This window comes from Tamandua tetradactyla, chromosome 10 (genome assembly GCF_023851605.1).
Source record: "Tamandua tetradactyla isolate mTamTet1 chromosome 10, mTamTet1.pri, whole genome shotgun sequence".
In the NCBI taxonomy this organism is placed as follows: Eukaryota; Metazoa; Chordata; class Mammalia; order Pilosa; family Myrmecophagidae; genus Tamandua; species Tamandua tetradactyla.
The window spans coordinates 102,623,270-102,643,135 of NC_135336.1; the positions used below are offsets into that span (position 1 = coordinate 102,623,270).

The 19,866-nt window shown below is 37.4% G+C and overlaps 1 protein-coding gene across 5 annotated transcripts in view; it reads left to right on the forward strand.

Annotated features, from left to right (window-relative positions):
• BRWD1 (bromodomain and WD repeat domain containing 1) overlaps nucleotides 1-19,866 on the forward strand; it is a 241,510-nt gene that overhangs the window by 214,036 nt on the left and 7,608 nt on the right. For 2 of the 5 annotated variants that reach the window (XM_077119066.1, XM_077119065.1), the window contains one exon: nucleotides 13,713-17,486. The exons of 1 other annotated variant lie outside the window; for it this stretch is intronic. In XM_077119066.1, coding sequence (XP_076975181.1) covers nucleotides 13,713-14,866 — 1,154 coding nt within the window. In that variant the 3' untranslated portion in view covers nucleotides 14,867-17,486. Of the gene's footprint in view, nucleotides 1-13,712; nucleotides 17,487-19,866 lie in introns of those variants that run through there. 2 more of the 5 variants (XM_077119062.1, XM_077119063.1) reach the window with 1 other exon arrangement.

A 19,866-nucleotide genomic window follows, 5' to 3' on the forward strand; every position in this document is an offset into this window, starting at 1 on the left:
TTCTTGATTATTTGCTTTGTATACTCCGTGCATCCCATCCTTTTTTTTTTTTTTTGCAAATTTGGGGTTATTTTATTTCTTATAAAACAATATAATATTAAAAACAACTAATAATGATGAATAATATAATGTTAGTATTAATGTTAACAGTATTTTACAAAATCATCATTTCTACTTACTGATTTGAACTGCCTATAAATTGAAATGTCTGTTAGGATTTTGATTCTTTGTTCTTCAACAAATGATTCTAGCATATTTTCAATTTTAAGAAAAGAAAATGAGAAAAGAAAAGTTTTAGACAATGAATATGAAAGTAATCTAGAGAGATTGAAAAGCATAGAACTCCAATTTTATTTCCTTGAAGTACATTTGCTGTTTTCAAAATTGTATTTTCACAAACCTTCCTATTTTATTTCAAGAAAATATAATAAAATATTTCAGTACCTGATAACATATTTTTAGGACATAACTATTATAAATATAAAGATACATCAAATAAACCAGATGCATGCGTAATAATTTTAATTCTCAATATTTTTGTTAACTCAATTTTGACACGATTTTCTCCACCTTTTTTGAGAAGAAAATTCTTAAAAAAAATAGTTTTCTGCATAATTTTGACAACATTCTTTTTATGCACTATAGTAGTAAACATTGCTTTAGGAGAGGCATTCAACATTAATTAGTTTCATTACTGGGGGCAGAATGATTTTTCAAGGAATCAATTTCCAAGAAAGGGAAATACGTTTGTACCTTGTAAGATATACACAAATATGAAATATTTAAGGCCCATCAATTGGGTGTAAGACTTTTTTTTTTAAATTTTTTATTAATTAAAAAAAAACAATTACAGGAAAGAAACACAAACATTCTTAGTATATGTTCATTCCGTTCTACATATATAATCAGTAATTCACAATATCATTACATAGTTGCATATTCATCATCATGATCATTTTTTAGAACATTTGCATCAATTCAGAAAAAGAAATAGAAAGACAACAGAAGAATAAAACGAATACAAAAAAAAATTTTTTTACATACCATACCCCTTACCCCTCCCTTTCATTGATCACTAGCATTTCAAACTAAATTTATTTTAACATTTGTTCCCCCTATTATTTAGTTTTATTCCATATGTTCTTCTCATCTGTTGACAAGGTAGATAAAAGGAGCATCAGACACAAGGTTTTCACAATCACACAGCCACATTGTGAAAGCTATAACATTATACAATCATCATCAAGAAACATGGCTACTGGAACACAGCTCTGCATTTTCAGGCAGTTCCCTCCAGCCTCTCCATTACATCTTGAATAACAAGGTGGTATCTACTTAATGCGTAAGAATAACCTCCAGGATAACCTCTTGACTCTGTTTGGAATCTCTCAGCCAATGACGCTCTGTCTCAATTCACTCTTCCCCCTTTTGGTCGAGAAGGTTTTTTTCTCAGTCCCTTGATGCTGGATCTCAGCTCATTCTAGAGGTTTTTTCAATTCCTTGATGCTAAGTCTTAGCTTCTGGGATTTCTCATGCCATGCATTTTTTTTTTTAATTTTTTTATTAAGTTTTTAAAAAATTACAGGAAAGAAACCCAAACATTCTTAATATGTGATCATTCCATTCTACATATATAATCAGTAATTCACAATATCATCACATAGTTGCATATTCATCATCATGATCATTTCTTAGAACATTTGCATCAATTCAGAAAAGTAAAACGAAAACAGAAAAAGAAAACCATACACACCATCCCCCTTACTCCTCCCTTTCATTGATCACTAGCATTTCAAACTAAATTTATTTTAACATTTGTTCCCCCTATTATTTATTTTTATTCCATATGTTCTATTCATCTGTTGACAAGGTAGATAAAAGGAGCATAAGACACAAGGTCTTCATAATCACATAGTCACACTGTGAAAGCTACACCATTATACAATCATCATCAAGAAACATGGCTGCTGGAGCCAGGTCTACATTTTCAGGCAGTTCCCTCCAGCCTCTCCATTTCCTCTTGGATAACAAGGTGATATCTACTTAATGCATAAGAATAACCTCCAGGATAACTTCTCGACTGTGTTTGGAATCTCTCAGCCATTGACACTTTGTCTCATTTCACTCTTCCCCGTTTTGGTCGAGAGGGTGTTCTCAGTCCCTTGATGAGGGACTGACCTGGGTCTCAGCTCATTCTTGGATTTCTGTCCCACGTTGCCAGGAAGGTCCATACTCCTGGGAGTCCTGTCCCACGTAGACAGGGGGAGGGTGGTGAGTCTACTTGCTGTGTTGGCTGGAGAGAGAGGCCACTTCTGAGCAACAAAAGAGGTTCTCTTGGGGGTGACTCTTAGGCTTAATTTTAAGTAGACTTGACTTATCCCCTGTGGGGTTAAGTTTCATATGAACAAACCCCAAGACTGGGGGCTCAGCCTATAGCTTTGGTTGTCCACACTGCTTGTGAGAATATCAAGAATTCAACTTGGGGAAGTTGAATTTTCCCCCGTTCTCACCATTTCCCAAAAGGGACTTTGCAAATACTTTTCCACTCACTGATCAAATCACTCTGGGATTCATCGGGGCATCACTCTGGACAAACCAAAAAAATCTCCTGTCCTACCCAAGGTTCATATACTTATGTTGTTCAACCAAGCTATCTACACAAGTTATATTAGGAAATACACTAGTCAAAATATAAATTTTGTACCAAATAAACATTTTTTGCTTTAGGCTCACACATAAGTTGAAATTTTAAAATATTAATTACCATCTATTTTCAGCACCCTGCAGCAATGACATTCCTCTGTTCTTCCTCATGCAAAAACATTTTTTAAATTTGTACATTTAGTCACTGTCACTATACACTCCAGGCAATCCTAGATTATACCATCTCAATCTTTATTTCTTTCTTTCTGATTTCATTTGTGCCCCCAACCCCCCTCCCCTATCATTCTCACATTCAGCTTCATTCAGTGTTTTAACATAATTGTATTACAGTTAGGTAGTATTGTGCTGTCCATTTCTGAGTTTTTACATTCAGTCCTGTTGCACAATCTGTATCCCTTCAGCTCCAATTAACCAATATCTTACCCTATTTCTAGCTCCTGATGGTCTCTGTTACCAAAGAAATTCTTCAAGTTTATTCACTAATGTCAGTTCATATCAGTGAGACCATATGGTATTTGTCCTTTTGTTTCCGGCTAATCCCACTGAGCATAATGTCCTTAAGGTCCATACATGTTGTTACATACTTGATAACTTTATTCTGTCTTACAGCTGCATAATATTTCATCTTATGTATATATGCCACAGTTTTAGTCTGTATGAACATTTTGGCTGTTTCCATCTCTTGGTAATTGTAAATAATGCTGCTATAAACCCTGATGTGCAAATGTCCATTTGTGTCCTTGCCCTCATGTCCTTTGAGTAGAGACAGCATATAGATGGGTCCCATTACGTAATCCATTCTGCCAGTCCATGTCCCCCAATTGGGAAGCTTAATCCATCAACATCAATGTTATTACTGCCCAGGCAGTACCCTCCTCTACCATTTTGCCTTTTGGCTTTTATATTTCCTTCTAATTTTCCTTCTTTTTACCTTTACTCACGGTCTTCCTTTCTACACTCTTCTTTATACCTCTCTCTTCTGTGTTCGTACCTGTCTCTAGTGCTCCCTTCAGTATTTGTTGCAGAGCTGGTCTCTTGGTCACAAATTCTCTCAGTGATTTTTTGTCTGAAAATGTTTTAATTTCTCCCTTATTTTCAAGGACAATTTTGCTGGATATAGAATTATGGTTGGCAGTTTTTCTCTTTTAATAATTTAAATGTATCATCCTACTGTCTTCTTGCCTCCATGGTTTCTGTTGAGAAATCTACACCTAGTCTTATTGGGCTTCTCTTGTATGTGATGGATTGCTTTTCTCTTGCTGCTTTCAAGATTCTCTCTTTCTCTTTGACCTCCGACATTCTGATTAGTAAATGTCTTGGAATACATCTATTTGGATCTATTCTGTTTGGGTACACTGCACTTCTTGGATCTGTAATTTTAAGTCTTTCATAAGAGTTGGGAAGTTTTCAGTGATAATTTCCTCCATTAGTTTTTCTCCTCCTTTTCCCTTCTCTTCTCCTTCTGGGACACCCACAACACGTATATTCATGCGCTTCATATTGTCCTTCAATTCCCTGAGTCCCTGCTTATATGTTTCCATTTTTTCCCTATATTTTCTTTTTCTTGTCAGATTTCAGATGCTCCGTCCTCCAGTTCACTAATCCTATGTTCTGCCTCTCGAAATCTACCATTGTATTTTTCCAATTGTTTTTTCATCTCTTCTACCGTACCTTTCATTCCCATAAATTCTGTGATTTGTTTTTTCAGACTTTCACTGTCTTCTTTTTGTTCATTTCTTGCCTTCTTTATATCCTCCCTTAATTCATTGATTTGATTTTTGATGAGGTTTTCCATGTCTGTTTGTATATTCTGATTTAAATGTTTCAGCTCCTGTATCTCATTTGAATTGTTGGTTTGTTCCTTTGACTGGGCCATATCTTCGATTTTCCTAGTTTGATTTGTTATTTTTTGCTGGAGTCTAGGCATTTAATTACCTTAATTAGTTTATTCTGAAGATTGTTTTCACTTCTTTTACCTAGGGTTTTCTTGCTGGATGAATTTGTTGTCTCTCTGTTCTTTGACATTCAGTTCAGCTTTTTCTGGACCTCTAGCTTAGGTTTTGTTTAAGAAAGAAAAATTTTTCAGTTCTTGTTTTCTTGTTTCTTGCCCTGCTTGTATGGTGCCTTTTTCCCCCACCCTGAGGAGTGTCTATATAGGTATTATAGACCTCAGCTGGATTTTCCCAGACCAAACTGGCCTCTGTCAGGAGGAGAGAGTCACCTGTGTCAGTTTTCCCTGAGGGTGAGACCCAGAAGTTTGAAATACTTTCCTGTGACCTCTCTGGACTCTGTTTTTCTTATCCTGCCCAGTATGTGGTACTTGTCTGCCTGTGGGTCCCACTAGCATAAGATGATGCGGTACCTCTTTACCTTCATCTGGGGGCATGGTGGAGACAGAGAAGAGGTTGTAGGCTGGTTTTAATGGTTTCAAATTACCAAGCCCTGGTGTCTGAGTTCCTTGAGGGAGGGCTTCCACCTGAGTTGGGCTTCACCCCTCCCCTGGGGAAGGCACAGGTTCAGACAAACCCTCAAAACGAGGTTGTTTCTGCCTATGCCTGGGGGCAGTTGCAGCCTGAGGAGCCCTGCCACTGTGTCCAAAGACAGTCAAGCCTTTGTAGAAACACAGCCACAAAAACCTGTTTCCTTCTCTCTCTCTCTCTCTCTCTTTTTTTTTTTTTTTTTCCTTTTTACATCAGCTCTGCCCCCTTGATGCTGGGGCAAAAATGAGTGACCTTTGCTTTGACCAGGTTCACCTGAGCTGGGGGCCTATTTTTAGTAGTCAGAATTTGTTAATTCTACAATTGGTGTTTGGTTGGGCTCAGCCCCTGCTGCTGGTAAAGTCTCTTGCTTTTCCCCTCTGGGAAGCAGCTGTGAGGGAGGGGCGCCGGCCACCACGGCTTGGGCAACTCATGGTCCTGGGGGGGTGGGGCTCACGGCCAGTCCAGCCTGTCCAGACTGGGGTACGCTGTGTGTCCGGTCACTGATATGGCCCCAGGAGCTGTTCTATATTGTTTCTGGTTATTTACTAGTTGTTCTGGAGGACGAACTAAAATGTGCACATTGCTAAGCCGCCATCTTGGCCCAGAAGTTGTCACCCCATACATTTTGTTATGTTCTTGTTCTAGTTTGCTAGCTGCCGGAGTGCAATATACCAGAAATGGAATGGCTTTTAAAAGGGAGAATTTAATGAGTTGCAAGGTTACAGTTCTAAGGCTGAGAAAATGTCCCAATTAAAACAAGTCTGTAGAAATGTCCAATCAGAGGCATCCAGGGAAAAGATACCTTGGTTCAAGAAGGCCGATGAAGTTCAAGGTCTCTCTCTCAAGTGAGATGGCACATGGCAAACACAGTCAGGGCTTCTCTCTCGGCTGGAAGGGCACATGGCGAATACGGCATCATCTGCTATCTTTCTCTCCTGACTTCCTATTTTGTGAAGTTCCCTGGGAGGCTTTTTCCTTCTTCATCTCCAAAGGTTGCTGGCCGTGGACTCTCTGCATCTCATGGCTTCATCGTTCTGCTCTCTCTGAATCTCTCTGAATCTCCAAAATATTTCCTCTTTTATAGGACTCCAGTAAACCAATCAAGACCCACTCAAATGGGTGGAGACATGTCATCCCCTAATCCAGTTAAACAACCAGTCTTGACTAAATCACATCACCTAGGGAGATGATCTCATTACAGTTTCAAATATACAGTATTGAATAGGAAGTATTCTACCTTTAAGAAATGGGATTTATATCAAAGCATGGCGTTTCTTAGGGGGCATACTTCTTTCAAACCAGCACAGTTCTGTTTTCATTTTCATTTGCCTTAAGATATTTACTAACTTCTCTTGTAGTTTCTTCCTTGACCCACTGATTAAGTGTGTGTTGTTTAGCTTCCATATATTTGCGAGTTTTTTTGGGCAGTCTTCCTGGTGTTTATTTTCAAGTTCATTTCATTATGATCTCAGAATGTGTTTTGTATGATTTCAGTCTTCTTATATTTACTGATACTAGCTTTGTGATCCAGTATATAGTCTATTCTCAAGAACGATCTATGAGCACTTGAGAAAAATGTGAATCCTGCTATTGTGTGGTACAATGTTCTGTAAATGTCTGTTAATTCTAGTTCCTTTATTGTATTATTTAAATTCTCTGTTTCTTTATTGATCCTCTGTCTAGATGTTTTCTGTCTGTTGATGAGATCAGGGTATTGAAGTCTCCAGATATTTTGGCAGAGGGGTCTATTTCTCTCCCTTCAGTGTTTTCAGAGTTTGCCTCATGTACTTTGGAGCACACAGGCTTGGTGCATAAATATTTGTGATTACTACGTTTCTTGTTTAATTGTTCCTTTATTAATACATACTTTCCTTCTTTGTCTCTTTTGTTTTCCATTTGAAGTCTATTTTGTTGAATAGTAGTATAAACTACTCCTACTCTTTTCTGCTTGTTGTTTTCAATTTTTCCCCATTGAGGATGATATTAGCTGTGGGTTTTTCATATATTCCCTCTATCATTTTAAGGAAGTTCCCTTGTATTCCTATCTTTTGAAGTGTTTCCAACAGGAAAGGATGTTGAATCTTGTCAAATGCCTTCTCTGCATCAATTGAGATGATCATGTGATTTTTCTGCTTTGATTTGTTGATATGGTGTATTACATTAATTGATTTTCTTATGTTGAACCATCCTTGCATACCTGCGATGAATCCTACTTGGTCATGATGTATAATTCTTTTAATGTGTTGTTGGATACGATTTGCTAGAATTTTATTGAGGATTTTTGCATCTATATTCATTAGAGAGATTGGTCTATAGTTTTCTTTTTTTGTAATATCTTTTCCTGGTTTTGGTATGAGGGTGATGTTGGCTTCATAGAATGAATTAGGTAGTTTTCCCTCCACTTCAATTTTTTTGAAGAGTTTGAGGAGAGTTGGTACTAATTCTTTCTGGAATGTTTGATAGAATTCACATGTGAAGCCGTCTGGTCCTGGACTTTTCTTTTTAGGAAGCTTTTGAATGACTAATTCAATCTCTTTACCTGTGATTGGTTTGTTGAGGTCATCTATTTCTTCTTGAGTCAAAGTTGGTTGTTCATGTCTTTCCAGGAACCCGTCCATTTGATCTAAATTGTTGTATTTATTAGCGAAAAGTTGTTCATAGTATCCTGTTATTACCTCCTTTATTTCTGTGAGGTCAGTAGTTATGTCTCCTCTTCCATTTCTGATCTTATTTATTTGCATCCTTTCTCTTCTTCTTTTTATCAATCTTGATAAGGGCCCATCCATCTTATTGATTTTCTCATAGAACCAACTTCTGGTCTTATTGATTTTCTCTATTGTTTTCATGTTTTCAATTTCATTTATTTCTGCTCTAATCTTTGTTATTTCTTTCCTTTAGTTTGCTTTGGGATTAGTTTGCTGTTCTTTCTCCAGTTCTTCCAAGTGGACAGTTAATTCGTGCATTTTTGCCTTTTCTTCTTTTCTGATATAGGCACTTAGGGCAATAAATTTCCCTCTTAGCACTGCCTTTGCTGTGTCCCATAAGTTTTGATATGTTGTGTTTTCATTTTCGTTCGCCTCAAGGTATTTACTAATTTCCCTTGTAATTTCTTCTTTGACCCACTCATTGTTTAAGAGTGTGTTGTTGAGCCTCCACGTATTTGTGAATTTTCTGGCATTCCGCCTATTGTTTATTTCCAACTTCATTCCTTTATGATCCGAGAAAGTGTTGTGTATGATTTCAATGTTTTTAAATTTGTTAAGACTTGCTTTGTGACCTAGCATATGGTCTGTCTTTGAGAATGATCCATGAGCACTTGAGAAAAAGGTGTATCCTGCTGTTGTGGGATGTAATGTCCTATAAATGTCTGTTAAGTCTAGCTCCTTTATAGTAATATTCAGATTCTCTATTTCTTTATTGATTCTCTGTCTAGATGTTCTGTCCATTGATGAGAATGATGAATTGAATTCTCCAACTATTATGGTATATGTGTCTATTTCCCTTTTCAGTGTTTGCAGTGTATTCCTCTGGTATTTTGGGGCATTCTGGTTCAGTGCGTAAATATTTATGATTGTTATGTCTTCTTGTTTAATTGTTCCTTTTATTAGTATATAGTGTCCTTCTTTGTCTCTTTTAACTGTTTTACATTTGAAGTCTAATTTGTTGGATATTAGTATAGCCACTCCTGCTCTTTTCTGGTTGTAATTTGCATGAAATATCTTTTCCCAACCTTTCACTTTCAACCTATGTTTATCTTTGGGTCTAAGATTTGTTTCCTGTAGAAAGCATATAGAAGGATCCTGTTTTTTAATCCATTCTGCCAGTCTATGTCTTTTGATTGGGGAATTCAGTCCATTAACATTTAGTGTTATTACTGTTTGGATAATATTTTCCTCTACCATTTTGCCTTTTGTATTATATATATCTGCTTCTTTCTACACTCTTCTCCATACCTCTCTCTTCTGTCTTTTCGTATCTGACTCTAGTGCTATCTTTAGTATTTCTTGCAGAGCTGGTCTCTTGGTCACAAATTCTCTCAGTGACTTTTTGTCTGAGAATGTTTTAATTTCTCCCTCATTTTTGAAGGACAATTTTGCTGGATATAGGAGTCTTGGTTGGCAGTTTTTCTCTTTTAGTAATTTAAATATATCATCCCATTGTCTTGTAGCTTCCATGGTTTCTGCTGAGAAATCTACACATAGTCTTATTGGGTTTCCCTTGCATGTGATGGATTGTTTTTCTCTTGCTGCTTTCAAGATCTTCTCTTTCTCTTTGACCTCTGACATTCTAACTAGTAAGTGTCTTGGAGAACACCTTCTTGGGTCTAATCTCTTTGGGGTATGCTGCACTTCTTGGATCTTAAACTTTAGGTCTTTCATAAGAGTTGGGAAATTTTCAGTGATAATTTCTTCCATTAGTTTTTCTCCTCCTTTTCCCTTCTCTTCTCCTTCTGGGACACCCACAACACGTATATTTGTGCGGTTCATCTTGTCCTTGAGTTCCCTGATACCCTGTTCAAATTTTTCCATTCTTTTCCCGATAGTTTCTGTTTCTTTTTGGAATTCAGATGTTCCATCCTCCAAATCACTAATTCAATCTCTGTCTCTTTAAATCTATCATTGTTGGTATCTATTGTTTTTTTCATCTTTTCTACTTTATCCTTCACTTCCATAAGTTCTGTGATTTGTTTTTTCAGTTTTTCTATTTCTTCTTTTTGTTCAGCCCATGTCTTCAAGTTCTCCCTCAATTTATCGATTTCATTTTTGAAGAGGTTTTCCATTTCTGTTCGTATATTCAGCATTAGTTTTGTCAGCTCCTGTATCTCCTTTGAACTATTGGTTTGTTCCTTTGATTGGGCCATATTTTCAATTTTCTGAGCGTGATCCGTTATCTTCTGCTGGCATCTGGGCATTTAGTCAGATTTCCCTGGGTATTGGACCCAACAGGTTGAAAGATTTTTCTACCCAGATTTCTCTGGGTTCTGTTTTTCTTATCCTGTGCAGTAGGTGGCGCTCGTGGCACTGGTTTGTCTGCGGGTCCCACCAGTAAAAGGTGCTGTGGGTCCTATAACTTTGGAAAACTCTCGCCGTGGGGGAGGTTCGCCAGCCGAAGCGGCTTGGAAGAGTGCCCGCTGGCCCGGCGGTCCAAACGCGGGGAGGGTCGCCAGCCGCTGCAGCCCGTGAGGGCGCCCGTCCGAATTTCCTAGTCGGCCCCGGGCGCCAAGCGTGGCGGGAGGTCGCCAGCCTCCGCGGCCCGGTGGAGTGCATCGTTCCCAGCGGGACCGGGGAGTCACGTGTTTGGAAGGGACCCCTCCGGTCACCGTTCTCCGCGGCCTGGGGATTTCCGATCCAATTCTCTCAGTCCTGTGGGCCGCGTGTGGTGGGGGCGCCAGCCACCGCGGCTTGAGGGGACTGCTTGCCCAATTCTGCCAGTTGGCCCGGGAAGGAGGAGGGGAGGGACTCCGGCTACTTGCCGCCCCGCCCAGGAAAGCCCGCATCCCTTGGCAATCTCACCGGAGCGGGTTCTCCCATCCAGTCAGCCGTTCCAGGATGGGTACGCTGTCTTTTTGATCTCTGTCGTGGCTCCGGGAGCTGTTCTGTATCGTTTCTACTCCCCTAGTAGCTGTTCTGGAGGAGGAAAGGTGAGGATGGCAAGGCTGTCGAGGACGGTGGCGGAGGAGCCGGTGAAGGCGGAAGAGGGCACCGTGGTGGTTGGAGAGCCGGTGGAAGGCACAGGATGGTCTCTGCTGGTCTTCTCTCCAGGCCCCTTGGTTCCAACAAGTTTCCCCGGGGTGACTTCTTTCTGTATCTCCAATGGCCTGGACTTAGACTATACTTCTTCGATCTCTAATTTTATGTCTTAAGAGGTGGGATATTTTCAGTGACTATTTCCTCCATTAGTCTTTCTCCTCCTTTTCCCTTTTCTTTTCCTTTTTCTGGGACACCCACAACATATATTCGTGTGCTTCCTGTTGTTATTCAATTCCGTTAGACCCTGCTCATATTTTTCCATTCGTTCCCCTGTATTTTCTTTTGTGGGTCAGATTTTAGATGTCCAGTCCTCTAGTTCTCTAATCCTTTCTTCTACCTCTTCAGATCTATTGTAAATTTCCATTGTTTTTTTCTTTCTTTTTTTATCATCTTTTCTGTTGTATCTTTCATTCCCGTAAGTTCTTTGATTTTATTTTTTCAGGTTTTCTATTTCTTATTGTTCTCCTCATGTCTTCTTTCTATCCTCTCTCAACTTGTTGATTTGATGTTTGATGAGATTTTACACATCTGTTTGAACATCCTGAATTAGTTGTTTCAACTCCTGTTTCTCATTTCAGTTGTTGGTTTGTTCCTTTGATTATGCTGTATCTTTGATTTTCCTAGTATGACTTGTCATTTTCTACTGGGATCTAGGCATTTGAATTCCTTAATTATTATTTATTCTGGAGATTGTTTTCACTCTTTTACCTAGAATTTTCTTGCTGGATGGTTTTGTTCTCTATCCTTTGGCATTCAATTCAACTTATTCTAGACCTCTAGCATGGGTTCTGTCTGATCAGAATTTTTCAGTTTTCTGTTTCTTCCCTGCCTATATCTGACCTTTTTTTTTTGAGAAGTGTCTCCTCAGATATTATAGACTCCAGTTAGATTTTCAGACAGCCCACGCCCACAGAGGAAAGTGTAGCCAGCTTCAGTTTTCCGTGAGGGTGAAACTCAGCAGGTTGTCAGAGTTTCCTGTGAAGCCTCTAGACTCTGTGCTTTTCCTCTTCTATCCAGCATGTGGTGCTTCTCTGCCTTCAACTTCCCACTAGAGTAAAGTGATGTGGTGCCTTTAATTTCAGCAGATTCTCCCTACTGAGGGCATCGATGAAACAGAGGTGAGGTTGTAGGATGGCTTTAATTACTTCAGTTTTCCACTCCCTGCAGCCTGAATTCCTTGGAGGAGGGATTTTACTTGAGCTGCGCCCCACCCTTCTCTCAGGGGAAGATATACCCTTTAGGGAATTAACTCCTTTCACATAATTAATTACTTGGTCTTTCAGACAAAGTTAATTCTGCTTTTGTTTGAGGCAGTGCTGGAGCCTGACAATCGTTGCAATTCTATGTAATTGAGCTATTAAGAAGCAGGAAAAAAAGCAGAAAAAAAAAAAAACTTTTTCAGAGCAGGACCCTCTCTTCCCTGGGTCTGTCAGTCAAGAACATAGGTTGGCTTTGTATGTATCTCCAGACTCTATGTGCCTCCTTTTTTGAGGGGTTTACCTCTTTTCCTTTATTTGTGTTGTCCATCTGAAGAAGCCTATCTTGTTTTTTGTTGTTGTTGTTAGCCCCGCCCCCTCTTTACTGGGGCAAAAACTCCTAGTATCTTTATTGTCTACTCCAGGTTTGTCTGTGCTGGGGGCCTGTTTTCACTAGTCAGAGTTTGTTAATTCTGCAGTTGGATCCTGGTTGAGCTTTGCCCATCAGGGTAAGGTTCAGGCCTCCATGGCTTTGGAGATTTACAGTTATTTGTGGGGTCTCAGCTGTTCCACCTGGTCCAGACTAGTGTACGCTCTGCGTCTAGTCACTGATGTTACCCCAGCAGTTCTGTGCCATTCCTGGCTATTTACTAGCTGTTCTGGAGGCTGAAGTAGATTCCACGCCTCACTATACCACCGTCTTTCCCCACTTCCTGATATTTATCTTTGCAAGCTCTACCCCATGTATTCTCTGTTGGCCTTTTCTGTGTACCCCTTGTGTTCTTCTGTACACACTTTACTGCTTGTTGAATATACTTAATTTTATTCGCCTCATAGGCTTTCTTAGCTTTAAGAATTATGCCCATTAAAGAGTTTACTTCTTATGTTGTTGATGGGGTGGGCTATGGTTGACAGGCAACTCTTGAACAGGAAACAAAGGGTAGCACTGATTGAAAGTAATGTGATAAGTAGTATTAATGACAGCAGCTAAAGAACAGTTACTGAGCTGTTTTAGTCAACTTCTTCTAAATGCTTTACATTATTACTAGTTTAGTTTTCATTTAATAAACTATTAAGAGATTGGCACTATTATTTTCACTGCCCATTTTACAGATGGTTGCTGTGAAGCACAGAGAGATGAAATAACTTGCTTAATTAAGATCACACACTTGGTAAATGGGGAATGATGAGAAATAGTAAAGGATAAAGCAGATAAAACTGAGATCAAAAGTATTTCGTTCCGTTGGAACTTACTGAATTAGGAAAAGTATCAGGAAGGCTGGGAGTAAGTGATTATTGGGTATATGGTTTAGTGTTTATTCATATTAATATGCTTTGCATATACATATAGAAGGGTATAATATGGTTCTTTTGGGAATATGTCGTACTTGTGAATGGCACTGAACCTGAAAAAGTCACAGCTCTGAAGTATTAAAATGGTTTGTATTATCCCATTCACTAACATCTCCCTCCAAATTCATAAGAATTCTGGACTTGTTATTTAAAATGTTGAACCTAATTACAGATTATTCTTAATAGCTATTTAACTTCATTCAGTATAATTTAATTTCTTAGACTTAGCCACTCTATTAAAGAATAAATGGATATTCTTTAATTTTTAGATTCTCCATCACATGAAAATGGACACAACAGAAAAGTTTCCAGGAAAAGAGTCTGTTCAAGTGATTCAGAGAACAATTCAAAGGTGGTTAAAAAATCATTTAAAGCCAAAATGGGTGTCATAAAGATTCCACGAAGATGTGCAACAACAGCTGCCAATAAGATTAAACTAATGAGTAATGTAAAAGATGTCACTTTAGAAAGTACATGCACTAGGAGCAAAAATGGTAGAAAGAAGCGCCTCCATTTTGCCTGCACCACTGCTAAGAAGATACTAAGTGATTCTGAGGGAGATGTAAGCTGTGAAGTGCCAAATGAACAGTATGCCTGTGAAAGTAAGCCATCTGAAGCTGACTCAGAAGGCAGTACAAAAGGTGTTAGTCAGTCTTTAAATGGAGACTCAGACCCTGAAAGTTTTTTGATTTCAAAACCCAAAACCAGGCATACCAATAGTCATAAAACAAATGTTGTACCACCTAAAACAAGACGTTCCTTGATTGGGTCTTCAGAAGAACATTCAAAAAGTCATAATCCAGGGAGTGAGATTGGTAGAAAATATTCTGAGTCAACTTTTGCTCAAAAATCTACTGCAGAGCATAACTTTGAAGAGGAACTGAATTACGGACTCCGCAGATGGAATGGCCGAAGACTCCGGACCTATGGGAAGGCTCCTTTCAGTAAGACAAAAGTGATCCGTGAGTCACATGAAGCTGCAGAGACGGAAATAAAAAGGAAAAGGCTACATCCTGAATTGGAAAATGTGGAAATTTCTGAAACAACAGGGTGTTCAAAGGTTGGACCTGACACTAGTCCCAAATCTGAATCAGATTTTGGATCTGTAACTGAATCTGATATTGACTGTAATGGTGATACAAAAACCAAAAAGAGGAAAACGAAAGGAAAGTCAAAAGTAGTTAGAAAAGGTAAAACTTTTACAGCTACTGTATCTAAGATTGTGAGACGACAAAGACAAAGCAAACGTCCCAGGGTAAAAATGGATGATAATGACTGGGAGGATTTGGACTATGCAAAATCTAAAAGAGTTCTTCGACGTTCAAAAATAAAAACAAGAAATCAGGGTAGAAGGACTGTGAGATACCATGATGGGGATGATGATAGAAGCTTAGAAAATGTGTTAGATGATTGCACCTTATGACCTTGAGGGAAAACCAGTTCATTTTAAGAGGAAATGGACTGGAATTTATGGTGAAAGCTGGCTATTGAAATGATTTTTTGTCCTACAATTCAGGGAATATATTTATATTTTTCTATGAAAAGTTATGAATGTGACTAAATCATGACTGTTATTTTTATTTGCACTTGCTTGCCTTTGTAGCAGCATTCAGCACAGGTGCCAAAATATGCTTCATTTTGGGGGCAGATCTACTTTAACAGTATTTGACTACATATAGCAAGAATTTGAAATCTGTTAAACACTAGACATCCTGGTTCTAAGAACTAATGAGCATTACTTTCATGGTAGCAAGTGTCATGCAGTTGTCATTTTCTGAGTTTGTCACAAAGTGTTAGATTTAACCTCTGTCCTGTAGCAGTATAACAATTTCATGTGACCTCTGTTTACAGATTCTTCATAGATATTATGTACATACTGACATTACAATCATGGGAAGCATAACCATGATGGGTAGGCAAGGTACCTACCACTTTTTTTTTCTTTCCTGATAAAATTTCCCTGACTACTTTATTAGAATGCATTATACCAGTTTCAGTAATTTTCATTGAAGTGGTTTCCAGTTTTTTTCCTCAAATGCTGTTGGGGTTTTCTTTCTCTTTTCTTTCTTTTTTTTTTTTAAAGGGGAAAACATGATCAACTTTTATTTCATAAACTTGAATTTATAAAGTGCTGGTACATTAATTTTTTAATGTTTTGAGCGTATTTTTTAAACCTCTAATGCTAGAGCCTAGTTGTAGCATTTTCTTTTAAATTGTGCACTAACAATGCTATATAGTTTGTGTCTATCCAAGATCTCCTGGTTTCCAAGTAAGGGATTTAACCAAAATTCTGTTCTTCCATAGTTGTGTTCTGTGAAATAGAGGAGTTTGAGTGCCTTAGATTTAGGAAAAGTGTGTTTTGTTATAATAGTATGACTGCACAGGGCTAAAAATATTTAAGTTATATGTAAATTTCCCCATTTGTATGGAAATTGTAGTTGACGTTTGAGTGCAATTGCAAGTTTCAGCCATAGAGGAGGATAGTTAAATGCCATTTTCCATCTCTTTGTTTTAGCTTACTCCTGCCATGTCCATTCCCAAGCATGTTTGCTGGGGGCAAGTGAGTCTTGATTGGTGTCTTGTAGTCTAAGAAACTGTCAAGTTTGATAGGGAAATAATTTTGGATTCCACTGAAAGTGAAACTTCTGTTGCATCTTCAAATACTATTGTAAACTTATTTTAGAGCCAAATATTTTTACTTGCAAGTATGCTACTCCAAATAGTGTAGGTGGCCATTCCAAGCTTGTTTGTGCCTGAAGATGGACGTGATTCAAATGGTTTACATATTTAGTAGTTAAGTGTAAGTTACAGTACCCCACCTTTAAGTTATTTATTGGCCCTAATTGTGTTTGGCTTCAGACAAAATTAACCCTTTTTCCCTGTGTATCGTTGAGATGGCAGATAAGGAAAAGTATCAGATTCTGCTGTCAGTGTTTGAGAATGTTTTTAAGTGTTCCTACTTTTTAGTTATATGTTCCATCTGGCATGGTAGGGGGTATCTGTCTTTCTACTCTGATGTAAGGAAGGACATTTTTGGACATTACTAACTGAGGTAGATACCTGTCTTTCATTTGGTTGTTGAGAGTGCTGCCACCACTGCAAAACTATGACGCTCTTCTCAGAGCTCAGTGTGAAGTGTATGGTGGACAGACTGGTTCATGGTCACTGTCCTTGGCTGGTGACCTGAACCAGTTAATGGAACACCGTTCCCCAGTTTTAAGAACTTGTGATAGATGTCAGATCCATTAATTTATTTAAGCTCCTCTTAAACTTCTGTTTTAGATCTATTCTCAGGGTTATAACTCCATGTTTACCATCTTCTGCAAAAAGGTACCAAAAAAATCCATAAATAAATGTGGGATACAGTCATAAATACATAATTTTCTTTGGTAAAAACATGCTTTGATGGCTTAGGCTTCATTAGTAGAACTGTTCTTATTCTTTGAACTGAACTGACTGGTTATTATTGTTCAAAATGGTTAGACCTTTGTGTATAGAAGCAGTATTTTGGTTTCATCAGATTGGTAGTAAGAAAAAGCAAAAATTAGACTTGGTGACTTTAAAAATATGTTTGGCTATGGTAAGTTCTCAAGTTCTGAATTGAAAATAAGGGAATATGGAGATGATAATTTTTATGGGTTTTTTTGGTCATGGTGCTAATTCCTAAGGTTAACTTTGAATAAGTGACACACTCCTAAATACCTTTAAGGAAAATAAATAAATAATTAATAGTTAAAACTGTTTACATTGAGCACTAGAACATGTTTGACTTTTTTTTTTCCTCTTTAATGCAGAATGCGCAGGGATTTAATGCACAGATGTACTTTAATATGTTTGGGATCAGCTTGTATTTTTCTTGAAAAATGACAGAGGGTTGCAAATTGAATGTGAACTGATCCAGAAATAAGTGCTATAGCTTTCCATTGGTTGCACTTGACATAGTAACTTAATGGTGTATATTAAAAAAAGACTACTGTGGTTGTGTATGTCCAAAGTTTTATGATTTTATTCCTTGTATGGTTAAAAAAAAAGAAAAAGAAAGATTTTGAGGTATTCAGATTTGATTTTTGCTTCCTTTAAATGAACAATTTGCCAAGGATACCAAGAGAAAAAGTTTCACACATTTAAAAGATAAGTTTCAAAAGCATTTTTCCCCAATGTCCTACTTCTTTTTAAAAGGTTACTGACAATGTAGTAACTTCTGAATAAAGGGAAAAGTTTGTTGTATTTTCAGATACTTCCTAGGGTGGTCATTCTTTTTATTTTGTGGGAAAATCTCTGATTAAATCATTTCTCTATTTAGTAGTCCTCAAAAAGAATCATTTTTATAAAGTTATTTATTGCTTCTAAATTACAACACAAGGTTTTTTCCAAATGTTAGTGCTGTACCTAAAAAGGAAATTAGTTTTATAAGAAAATGGGAGGAAAGAACTTATGTTTTAGGAAAGGCGCACTTCAAAACCTAGAAATGCAAATGGAAAGACAGGATAAAACTAGCCAATACAAATAGTATCTAAGGGTATCACCGTCCTCAAATGAAAAGAACACATCACAAATCCTTTGCACTCCACTGACTGATGACCTCTTGAGTGAAAATTCTGAATTAGAATTAGAATAACATTGGATCTATACTAAATCCTCTTGCTCTCTTCTGGCCTTTTTTTTTTTCTTAAAATCAAAACAGAATTATTAACTTCACTGCTTCACTGTTGGGCATTAAAAACTAAATTGAAAAAGATGTTAAACTTTTTTGTCAGTACAAATTGGTTTTGGTTGTGCCAACTGAAAAATATTGGAGGTCTGTGTTCTAGTAGAATGCAAGTACATTGTTAATGGTGCATACAATATTTTAAATATTTTCCCTTTTACTCAGTTGTATTGATTTTTCAAGCAGTTTATAAATGGTGTGGAGAAAAGTCATTTTGCTTTCCTCTTTTATAGCTGAAATGCCAACTCCATTCTTTTCATCAGTTTTACTGTTTATCAGGTATCTTGTAGTTGTCACCACATGCTTTAGTTTTCTTACTGAATGCAAATTACATTTCATTTATTCCATGGATGAAGTACAACAAAGCACATGTATTATAGAAGGGCTTTCCATTGGTTAATTATTATTTAAATTACTCCTCCCAGCTTCTGTGTATCAGGGAATCGTAATGCACAAACCCTAAGAAATTGGGATGGAAGAGTTTAAACTTGAGTCTTCTCTTATTCTATTATTTTGGGAACAGAAGACCCAAACCAAATAAAAAGTGCCAAAGCTAGGAAGAAAATGGAGCACTGTGAAAAAGATTGAATCCAACTAGATTTGTAAATGCAAATTCTTGTGTATCTGAGGAAAGGACTGAAGAGTAAAGAATGCAGTGCTGAAGGCTATGTTGTCTTCTCTAACATTTCAAGAATTTAAAGTTATTTTCCAAAATTACAAATGTTGCCTAAGGATATGTGGCAATTTTCAAATTTGAGAGATTTTTATCAGTCTCTTTCATTATTTAATCTGCCAATCTGGCTCCTAGAATGTTGATTTGACAGAAAAATATCAAGACTCTCATTTGGAGTCTCTTCAAGGATTGTTTTTCTGGGTTTGATAGAGGGAGGTTGGTGTGGGTGGCATGTCACATTTGGGTCCTACAATTCCGCAGGCTTTGTCTTTGGCAGCCTGTAAGTAAATGTGGATTAAACGTCTGTTTGTCAAGTACTTTTCAAGACTGATCGTTTCATTGAATTTAATTATCAGTGTTAAACCATGTTTTCTGGCCATCCTTTAGTTAATTTTAAGGTTTTTACTTATTCAAACTTTTAAGTGGGAATTTGGAGTACCAAATAGAAGAGGCATTTTTCACTGATGTAATTTAAATAAGATGACCAGTTAGAGACTGTGTTTTGACAGCAGCACTCCCATGTATCCTTGGCTCCTTAAGGCAGATAATTTAGAAATTAACTCTTTTGACGAGTGGTTATATGTTGAACTTTAATTTTTAATTTATTGCAGTTAACTTTTAATTTAATTAAAATTTTCTTAGTGTTGAGCAATCCTTGGACTGTCACTGCCTATTCAGTTCACCTGTAAAATTCTTGACAGTGCTGCTACTACAGGATCCTGTCCAAAAAGCAAATCTTTAATTTTCCATTCCCACTCAAGATCTCTATGTTAACCTTTTTAAAATTAATTCATTACCATATCTGAATCAAGGAGCCAGTTTTTAGTCAACTGCTAATTGACTAAAGTTAGTAAATTTAGCATTGTTATCTTAAACCCCGCAAACAAAGCTGTTTTTTCTTTTCTTTTTTTTTTTTAACTACTACAAGCCAACTACAATCTAACTGGTTCTTTATGGTTTGCAATTTGCAGTCAATTTCCCTTGCAGCTCTTCTTTACCACTTGTCCTAATTAGCTCCCTAAACCTCTATCCACTGGTGATT